Source organism: Drosophila persimilis, unplaced genomic scaffold (genome assembly GCF_003286085.1).
Source record: "Drosophila persimilis strain 14011-0111.01,24,50 unplaced genomic scaffold, DperRS2 tig00000000-arrow-pilon, whole genome shotgun sequence".
In the NCBI taxonomy this organism is placed as follows: Eukaryota; Metazoa; Arthropoda; class Insecta; order Diptera; family Drosophilidae; genus Drosophila; species Drosophila persimilis.
In genome coordinates this window covers 25,428,273-25,437,704 of record NW_020825288.1, presented here as the reverse complement: position 1 = coordinate 25,437,704, position 9,432 = coordinate 25,428,273, and the positions used below count along the sequence as shown (strand labels likewise).

Here is a 9,432-nt window from a genome sequence, read left to right as displayed (position 1 = left end):
TTTATAGCACGTGTATTAATTTTGTTTGGTCTAGAAAATAACATTGAACGGAATCCATAATGGCCAGAAGACCTGAGCACTCAGCACCGCCAGAAATTGTGAGCAACTAAAAGGCAATCAAATCAGCCGCTAACGTTTTTTCTCCCCCTTAAAGTTCTACAACGAAAATGAGGCAAAGAAGTATTCAACAAAGTAAGTTGCTTGCGTTGATTGCAGAACGAATAATATTAATTCATTTTGGATTACTGCAGCACTCGCATCATTGAAATTCAAGTTGAAATGGCCGAGCGTGCACTGGAACTGCTGGCTTTTCCCGACGACGATGAATCCCGCTTGATTCTGGACATTGGCTGTGGCTCTGGTCTGTCGGGCAGCGTCCTGGAGGACAGCGATCATATGTGGATCGGTATAGACATATCCAAGTCAATGCTAGACATTGCCGTCGAGAGGGAGGTGGCCGGTGATGTTATACTGGGTGACATGGGCGAGGGAATGCCCTTTAAGCCGGGTACTTTCGATGGCGCCATCTCAATTTCGGCTCTCCAGTGGCTGTGCAATGCCGACAAAACCTACCACAATCCACACAAACGTTTGCACAAGTTCTTTAGCACACTCTTCTCCTGCCTCACGCGTACGGCCCGAGCCGTTTTTCAGTTTTATCCGGAGAATTCCGATCAGATTGAAATGGTCACATCACAGGCCATGAAGGCCGGCTTCTACGGCGGATTGGTTGTGGACTATCCAAATTCTGCCAAGGCTAAGAAATACTACTTGGTACTGATGACGGGTGGAGCGGCGGAGCTGCCGAAGGCGTTGGGTAAGTATCTGGCATGCAACAAAAAAGAAACAAGCTTTGAGCTTCGCCTGTTGCAGGTGCCTCACCGGAGGAGGAGCGTCGTGTAAACTACATAAAGAAGCGCGATGCCTGTCGCGAGGCGCGCGGCAAGGCTCCGAAGAAATCACGAGACTGGATATTGGCCAAGAAGGAGCGGAGACGTCGCCAGGGCTTGGAGACCCGTCCGGACACAAAATACACGGCACGCAAACGCACTGGACGATTTTGATTAAAGAGAACCAGCTCACGCGAGTCTTATATACAATTTGCATATTTATTTAAACATTTAAGCTTAGCGGTATATACACTGTGGACTAGAGAGTATTACTATGGTTTCTCCCCCGCGGTAGAGGTGGTTGGTAGCCCCTCCAATTCCCGCCGGTGCCGCTCTTGGGCTTTTTGCTTTGGAGTATCGTAGGAACTCTCAGAAAGAAACATAAGGTAAACGGCGACGCCGCCAAAAATGAAGGCCAGCATTACAACATCCGTCTGGGTGGAGGTTTTGCTAGTCTCCTTTTGGGTCTTTAAACGATCGTACTTAGCCTGTGCTGCCTGGCGGCGATCGAACGACTTTCCGTAGTGATTTCTCGACCATTCGTCGAAATCGTAGATGGGCGTCCGGCCCTCGGAATCGGCTACTTTGGACTTCTGAAAGCGGGACTTGTAAAATTTTGTCTCAGGGTCATCCTCCACGGGCTCGGGCTCATCGTGTATATCCTGCGCATATTGTGCTCCGGCTGTATGAACAATGCCCTTGTCGTAAAGTCGACGCAAACGGTAGTTACCCAGGACCTCGTAGGCCTGATTGATGTCGCGAAACTTCTTGGCTGCGCTGTCGCTCCCCTGATTCCTATCCGGATGATAGAGCATCGATAGCTTGTAATAGGCGGCCTTGATTTCATTTTGAGTGCACTTCTTTCCAATGCCGAGGGCATCGTAGTAGTTCAGTTGTAGTGAGCTGAAGGATGTGTGGAGATTGCGTGAGAGTTGTCGCCATAATAGTGGGCCATGCTGAAACATGGCTTTATGCTTTTGTTTATATGCTTTTCTCGTTTGTTACATCACAGAAATAATGCAAAACAAATCAGCTGATTGAACTTGAAATCTCGATAGCTGTCTGCGCCCCAAGCTGACTGTCAAACAGCTGTGTCGCCGGCCTACGGCGAATGTCACCCTGTTGCAACTATTTTGGTTTTTGATTTTTTGAATTTATTTATATATAGACACGCCGCATAGCAAAGCACCATTTGGTTGAAATTTTCTTCAAAGCGTGCTTGATTTTCCCTCTAGCCTGTCTGTATCTGTGTGTGTGTCTCGCAGTGTGAGTGATCGAGAAGTTTCTGGCTATTGAAATTGAAATTTAGGCCAGAAGGTACGAGAAATCGTGATTCACTAGTGATCATCTCTATAGGAAAGAAATTTTCTGTACAATCAGATCCTTTTATTCAGAAAATTGTGTAACCATGACAAACACCATCAGCAACGACGATGCCTCGGCCGGCAGCCACAAAGACAAGGGTAACGAGGCTTTTAAGGGCTCCCAGTGGGACGAGGCAGTGAAGCACTACAGCAACGCCATCAAGCTGGGTGCCACCCACAAAGAACTGCCGGTGTTCTACAAGAACCGCGCAGCTGCCTACCTGAAGCTGGAAAAGTTCGAGAAGGCCGTCGATGATTGCACAGAGTCACTCAAGTTGGTTCCCAACGACCCAAAGGCTCTGTTCAGGCGCGCCCAGGCCTACGAATCGCTGGAGAAGTACGAGGAGGCGTACCGCGATGCCACGGCTCTGTTCAAGGCAGATCCGGGCAACAAAACGGTGCAGCCAGTTCTTCAGAGATTGCATGTGATTGTTCAGGAGCGAGTGGCCCGCAATGCCAAACTCTCGACCAAGGTTAAGAATATGATGGATCTCACCTTCGACCTTTCCTCGCCCCTGGAAAAGCGACGCTCGGCTGCCAACAACCTGGTGGTTCTCGCCAAGGAGTCCACCGGCGCTGAGCTGCTCTACAAAGAGCACTGTGTGGCCAAGGTGGCCACTCTGGCCAAAGTGGAGAAGGATCAGGAGATCTACATAAATATGGTGTACGTGGTGGCCGCCCTCTGCGAGAACAGCGTCGAGCGAACCAAGGGAGTGCTCACGGAGCTGGGTGTGCCCTGGTTTATGCGTGTCCTCGACCAGAAGCACGAGGAGTGCGTGGCCACGGCCCAGTACTGTCTTCAGACCATCATCAACGCCCTTTCCGGGCTGAAGAACAAGGCGGACTCCAAGCCGGACAAGGAGCTCTGCTCGAAAAACAATCGAGAGATCGATACTCTGCTTACCTGCCTGGTATACAGCATCACGGATCGCACAATTTCTGGCGCTGCTCGGGATGCCGTCATAGAGTTGCTCACCAGAAACATTCACTACGCGGCCCTAGAATGGGCCGAGCGTCTGGTGGAGATTCGCGGCCTGTGCCGCCTCCTGGAGGTGTGCTCCGAGTTGGAGGACTATAAGTACGAGAGTGCCATGGAGATAACCTCGTCCTCATCAACAATTGCGTCGGTCTGTCTGGCCAGGGTCTATGAGAACATGTACTATGACGAGGCCAAGTTACGTTTCGTGGAGCAGATCGACGAGTTCATCAAAGACAAGCTGCTGTCGCCCGACATGGAGTCCAAGGTGCGCGTCATCGTGACTATAACTGCTTTGCTGAGCGGCCCCTTGGATGTTGGCAACCAAATTATCGCCAGAGAGGGTGAGTCTACAGGGTGGGGTGTGTTTATTGAACTTAACTGATTCCTAATCTTTTCGTAGGCATTCTGCAGATGATTTTGGCCATGGCCACCACAGAAGATGAGCTGCAGCAGCGTGTGGCATGCGAGTGTCTGATAGCCGCCTCCTCCAAAAAGGACAAGGCCAAGGCTCTTTCTGAGAATGGCGTGGACATACTCAAGCGGCTCTACCACTCCAAAAATGACGCCATCCGAGTCCGCGCCCTTGTGGGATTGTGCAAGCTTGGCAGCTACGGTGGAGGTGATGCGGCTATTCGGCCATTTGGCGATGGGGCAGCCCTCAAGCTGGCCGAAGCCTGTCGCCGTTTCCTGATCAAGCCCGGCAAGGACAAGGACATTCGACGCTGGGCTGCCGATGGCCTGGCTTATCTCACGCTCGATGCCGAATGCAAGGAGAAACTGATCGAGGACAAGGCCTCCATACACGCTCTGATGGAGCTGACCCGCGGCGGAGACCAGTCCTGTCTGTACGGAGTGGTCACCACCTTCGTCAATCTGTGCAATGCGTACGAGAAGCAGGAAATGGTCCCTGAAATGGTGGAGCTGGCCAAGTTCGCGAAGCAACACATACCCGAGGAGCACGAGCTGGACGATGTGGACTTCATAAACAAGCGTATCACGATCCTGGCCAACGAGGGCATCACCACCGCACTCTGTGCTCTGGCCAAAACCGAGAGCCACAACTCGCAGGAGCTGATGGCCAGGGTTCTGAATGCAGTTTGTGGACTCCAGGAGCTGCGCGGAAAGGTCGTCCAGGATGGCGGCGTCAAGGCGCTTCTGCGCATGGCCCTCGAGGGCACAGAGAAGGGCAAGAGGCATGCCTGCCAGGCTCTCGCCAGAATCGGTATAACCATCAACCCAGAGGTAGCGTTCAGCGGCCAAAGATCTCTCGATGTCATTCGGCCGTTGTTGAATCTGCTGCATCAGGACTGCACGGCACTGGAGAACTTTGAGGCGTTGATGGCTCTCACCAATTTGGCCAACATGAACGAAAGCGTCCGCCAGCGCATCGTCAAGGAGCAGGGAGTGTCAAGGATCGAGTTCTATCTGATGGAAGATCATGTATTTCTGACGCGAGCAGCTGCTCAATGCATTTGCAATCTGGTGATGTCCGGGGACGTGGTCAAGATGTTCGAGGGCGAAAACGATCGCGTCAAATTCCTGGCCCTTCTCTGCGAGGATGAGGACGAGGAGACAGCCATGGCCTGTGCCGGTGCCTTGGCCATGCTCACTTCCGTTTCGGAGAAGTGTTGTGAGAAAATATTCGCAGTTTCCAGCTGGCTGGACGTACTCCACACACTGATAGCCAATCCCAGCCCTGCGGTTCAGCATCGGGGCATTGTCATAATACTCAATATGATCAATTCCGGCGAGGAGACTGCCAAGAAGCTCTTCCAGACAGACATTATGGAGTTGCTGAGCGGCCTCGGCCAGTTACCGGATGAGTCGCGAGCCAAGGCCAGAGAGGTGGCAATTCAGTGCCTGGCCGCAGCGGAGAGATATCGCATTATTGAGCGATCCGATGATGCCGAAATTCCCGACGTGTTTGCCGAGAGTGCCAAAATTACAGAAATTCTTGATGAATAATTTCATTTATTCTTTGCCGTATACCGTATACTATTTCGGTTCCACTTACCGTGCCTTTGTCCCTGTTTTCACTTCATTCTTAAAAAGCATTCTGCTACTCATTGTTTCATCCCGTGACTTAATTTATTTCTTTAACCTATTTTAAATTCTAATCACGTGTTTTTTAAATATTGTATGAATTTATTATTAAATTGACCTGAAATATTTTAGCAATCCTTTGAACACCTCTTGTGGACTCGTCGCAGTCAGTCTTTCTTTCTTTTTTACTTGTTTCTTGTCACGTTTGAATTTTTGTGTACCCGGGAACTAGTTGCTAGAACTAAGCTTCGAGTTATGTGGCAGGCCGTGAATTTGGTGTCAAATATCAATCGGGTCTTGTTTGAGAGTAGTTTCTTCAAAAGACTCTTACATTTTTGTCGAAATTCACTCGTCTCTCACACGCAATTTCAACTTCTTACACGATCGAGACGCGATGATACTGGATAGAACGACTTTCTCTCGGGCTCTGGGTGAGTTTGCCGCCACGGCGCTTCTGATGATAGTCGGCTGCATGGGAGCGGCGATGACCTTTCCGGAGGAGACTGGATTTTTGGTTGGCAGCCTTCAATACGGACTGACTGTGGGGATAGTGGTGCATGTTTTCGGCTGCGTTTCGGGTGCCCATACCAATCCCAGTGTTTCGATTTCGTGCTGCATTCTCGGCCACATAGCCGTCGACATGATGCTGGTCTATGTGGCCTGTCAGCTTGCCGGCGGCCTTGCCGGCTATTACTTTCTGATGGCGATGCTGCCAAAGGATGTCATAGACCAGAGCTACCCGGCTGTCTGTCTGCAAGAACCGATGGCCGACCTGTCTGACTTTCAAATTTTAGCCGTTGAGTTCACCCTTACTTCGGTGCTTGTCCTGGGCTGGTGCGCTCAGTGGGATGTGAGGAATGGCAGCTGCCTCGACTCGGCCCCAATTCGAATGGGACTCTTAGTGACTGCTTGTGGTTTTGCTGGGGTAAGGGAGAAGAGGAGCCTTACAGCAGATTCAGAATAACAGACCAATCCTCCTTTCCGCCAAGCGTAGAACCAACTGACGGGAGCGTCTATGAACCCAGCCAAAACACTCATCCCTTTGCTGTTTCACGACCATCGAGGTACATTTTATCCGCAACTGGGTGGTCAGACACTGGCTGCTGTTCTGGTTCCATTTATTTGGCGCTATGCCCTTACTTCTAACGCTAAGCCTATGAAAACGACCTCAAGACGTCCGAAGCGTACCCGGCAATATTAGAACTTACAGACTATCCGCTTTCTTCTGTTTCCCTTCCCATAAGTTTACTAATCGAGTTATATACCAACTATACTTACAACTCAATATTACCGATAGAATGCTGGATCCTCTGGGTTGTGGAAAGGAACGCCACATCAAAAGTAGCTGTTGGGTTCTCTGTCCACTAATTGTGTGTGGTTAGTTTTTAAGCTCTTAAATGATTTGTAAATAAATCATGTTGATATGATCAATCTATCTAATTTCATGAGTTTGTGGGATTTCTCGCGATTTGATGGGGCTGATATGTGTGTTTGCGTGATATGACAGGAGCTCGAATAGTCTCTGAGAACTATGAATTACAAACGTAGGACGCACGTAATATATAAAAATACAAATAGGCTTTATCGACCAGAAAGGTAGTAGCTCTAAAATAATTTTGGATTAATATTGAAAGACTTGCTTCAATGTTAGGTAAACTCTGAAAAAACGCGGGCGATCAGCTTGGACTGCATCCCAATAGATCTTGGCCAAACATATTTTATTTAACCGAAACTGGACACCAATTTCCGTTGCTATTTCCCTTTCGTTTCATTCACCTATAATTCGAAAAAACACGTATAACCATAGATATATTTAAGAAATCGCCACAATAATTGCTTGCAAGTTAAATTTAATTAGTGTTTTACATATGTTGGGATCTGTTGGTTTTCAGGAATCAGGAGGAAACTCCAACTATTTGCTCTTGATTAGATCCTCTACGTACGTAAAACTAATGTTCGTATCAAACTGGAGCTTCTTATCGAAGATCCACCGCATCGACAACATATAATCCCCCGTTGGAAAGGGAAGGCGCAGTAGCTCGGGTCTTAGATAAAAGTCTGTAATAATCTGTGGACCCTGTATTGGAGTTTTAGCTGTTGTACTGCTGAGAAATACGCATATTCTCTTACCACGTAGGGGCATGTGTGATTAATGTTAGTATATGGTTTGAAGAGCCCATAGACTATCGATAGGAAGGGGGTATTTCGCTTTCGCAAATGCAGACAGGCATCACATGTTACATCGAAAAGCCATGGCTTGTAGCCATTTGCCTTTTTAAAAACCCGCATATGAATTTTAATATCGTTGGCCGGATGTAATATCGTTCCATTCATATTGAAGAACACTTTGCTTCGACTGACAGCCTTCAGACGACAGTTGTGGAACACGAACCAGGATTGGTTGTAACTTTCACACACGGCATTCGTAAACTTGAAGATGACAGCATCCTGAAAACTTGGTTCACTATTGTCCACTTGATTAGTATTATACATATATTTACGTTAATAGTGATGCGGAATGCTAGGAATAATCCGATGACAGCACAGATAATCAGCTGAAAACGCATCGTTCCTGCCTTGGGGGAATAATAACTTTGGAATGACATCAACGTGTTATTTTATTCTATGTCCATTTCCGCTTGAATGAGTTTAATTGCTTTAATTACTTTAAACACTGATTTAAAACTGATAAACTAGAATTATAGGAATATCCGATCTTCTGCACAATCCATTCTTTGTCTAAATTCACTTCAGTGGATCCTCCACGAATGTAAAACTAATGTTCGTATCAAATTGTGGCTTCTTATCGCAGTACCACTTAATCGTCAATAAATAAACCCCCTGTTGGACCGTACATAAAATTCTTTGACAATCTGTGGACACTTTAATACAAATATGAGATGTTTAAGTTTTCGACGTATGGACATTTGTGATTATTCGTAAACTCTTTAAACAGCCCATAGACTATATTAGAAATGGGTAGATTTCGCTTTCGAAAATACAGACAGGTATCAAATCTAGCTTCGAAAACTCATGGCTTATATTCTGTTTTTTTTTTATTTATTGTATTTGGTTAGATTCAATACGTCCATAAAACGGCGGTTGTGGAACGCGATCCATAAATCTAATATACCCCTACCCTCTGGGAGTACTGGGCATACAATAATATCTTTTCCCGCATGAAAGAGTCAATAAAATGTTGATGATCATGTTTCATTTTGCTTAAATTACTTCCGGAGAACTTCGAACAAGAGATGTATCTCATTTACAGAAAATAATTTCGTTCAAGGCGTAATAGGTCGAATCTCAAAAAGAATTTTTGTAGCTTTAAAATAATTTTGAATAATATTAAAAGATTTGCTTGCGTTCAGATTGAAATTCGCGGCCAGGAACACTCCGAAAATAACACAGAGGATCAGCTTGGACTGCATCTGAGTTCCAATGGTTCTTGAATACCGGAACTAGCCGATAAATTATGTTGGAAAAAATAGGGATAACCATATATGTACATGACAAATCTGGACGATAATTACTTGAAATTTAAATCCTAGATTCTTTTATATTTGTCTGTGGATCCAATTCTTAGGGAAGTGTTACAGGTAATGGTTTTTCCTCTTATAGCTCTTCAGAAGATTCTCTACAAATACTGTTGGGTTATGCAGCATAACATTAGCCACTACTCCAGAGATTAGTGGAGTAAAACCATATTATTTTTCGTCTACTGCCCACTGTATCACATTTTCATCTGCTTTTGTATATATGTATGTATAGCCAGTCTTTATCTCTCTAGCGCCTTTCTTTCTCTCGATCTGTCGCGCTCTAGCTTGTATTAGCAATTTGGCCCGTCTGAATTTAGTCTTCATCTCACTTCTCGCATTTTGCTTAATTGACCTTCAATCTGACACTGTCTAAGACAGACCGCCGTCTCCAATCCGACCCTGTATTGAATCGCTAATTCTTGCTATCGCTATCGCATGCCCACACCTTTTACTATATATATTCTTTACTATCCGCCACAATAACACAATAAACGAATCGTCACCAAATAATCCCCAGTTGGAAAGGGAAGACGCTACAGTTCGTGTCTCAGATAGGAATTTTTGACAATTTGTAGGCCCTGTAAATTACACTTTAAATCATTTTGACCTAGAAAGTT

The 9,432-nt window shown here is 46.5% G+C and overlaps 5 protein-coding genes across 6 annotated transcripts; 3 read left to right on the top strand and 2 right to left on the bottom strand.

The window, feature by feature from the left end:
* The first annotated feature begins 22 nt into the window (after positions 1 to 22).
* LOC6592017 (probable 18S rRNA (guanine-N(7))-methyltransferase) lies at positions 23 to 1,093 on the top strand. Its single transcript, XM_002017476.2, has 4 exons — positions 23 to 98; positions 155 to 192; positions 252 to 817; positions 874 to 1,093. Exons 1-4 carry the CDS (start codon positions 60 to 62, stop codon positions 1,062 to 1,064), a joined length of 834 nt encoding a protein of 277 aa, XP_002017512.1. The 5' UTR covers positions 23 to 59; the 3' UTR covers positions 1,065 to 1,093.
* On the bottom strand, positions 1,091 to 1,895 carry LOC6592016 (dnaJ homolog subfamily C member 30). Its single transcript, XM_002017475.2, has one exon. It carries the CDS (start codon positions 1,853 to 1,855, stop codon positions 1,163 to 1,165), a length of 693 nt encoding a protein of 230 aa, XP_002017511.1. The 5' UTR covers positions 1,856 to 1,895; the 3' UTR covers positions 1,091 to 1,162.
* A 181-nt stretch (positions 1,896 to 2,076) lies between these two features.
* Positions 2,077 to 5,368, top strand: LOC6592015 (protein unc-45 homolog B). 2 transcript variants are annotated; one of them, XM_026995063.1, is made up of 3 exons: positions 2,077 to 2,207; positions 2,285 to 3,574; positions 3,634 to 5,368. In XM_026995063.1, the coding sequence occupies exons 2-3, from the start codon at positions 2,299 to 2,301 to the stop codon at positions 5,196 to 5,198; spliced, it is 2,841 nt and encodes a 946-aa protein (XP_026850864.1). In that variant the 5' UTR covers positions 2,077 to 2,207; positions 2,285 to 2,298; the 3' UTR covers positions 5,199 to 5,368. The 2 variants fall into 2 exon arrangements, with proteins under 2 accessions (XP_026850864.1, XP_002017510.1); XM_002017474.2 differs by having other exon boundaries at positions 2,077 to 3,574.
* A 202-nt stretch (positions 5,369 to 5,570) lies between these two features.
* On the top strand, positions 5,571 to 6,645 carry LOC6592014 (aquaporin-2). Its single transcript, XM_002017473.2, has 2 exons — positions 5,571 to 6,201; positions 6,271 to 6,645. The coding sequence occupies exons 1-2, from the start codon at positions 5,671 to 5,673 to the stop codon at positions 6,475 to 6,477; spliced, it is 738 nt and encodes a 245-aa protein (XP_002017509.1). The 5' UTR covers positions 5,571 to 5,670; the 3' UTR covers positions 6,478 to 6,645.
* Positions 6,646 to 7,188: 543 nt separating this feature from the next.
* Positions 7,189 to 7,769, bottom strand: LOC113567058. The gene is made up of 2 exons (XM_026994268.1): positions 7,407 to 7,769; positions 7,189 to 7,353 (listed from the first exon to the last, which is right to left on the bottom strand). Exons 1-2 carry the CDS (start codon positions 7,767 to 7,769, stop codon positions 7,189 to 7,191), a joined length of 528 nt encoding a protein of 175 aa, XP_026850069.1.
* Positions 7,770 to 9,432: the final 1,663 nt, after the last annotated feature.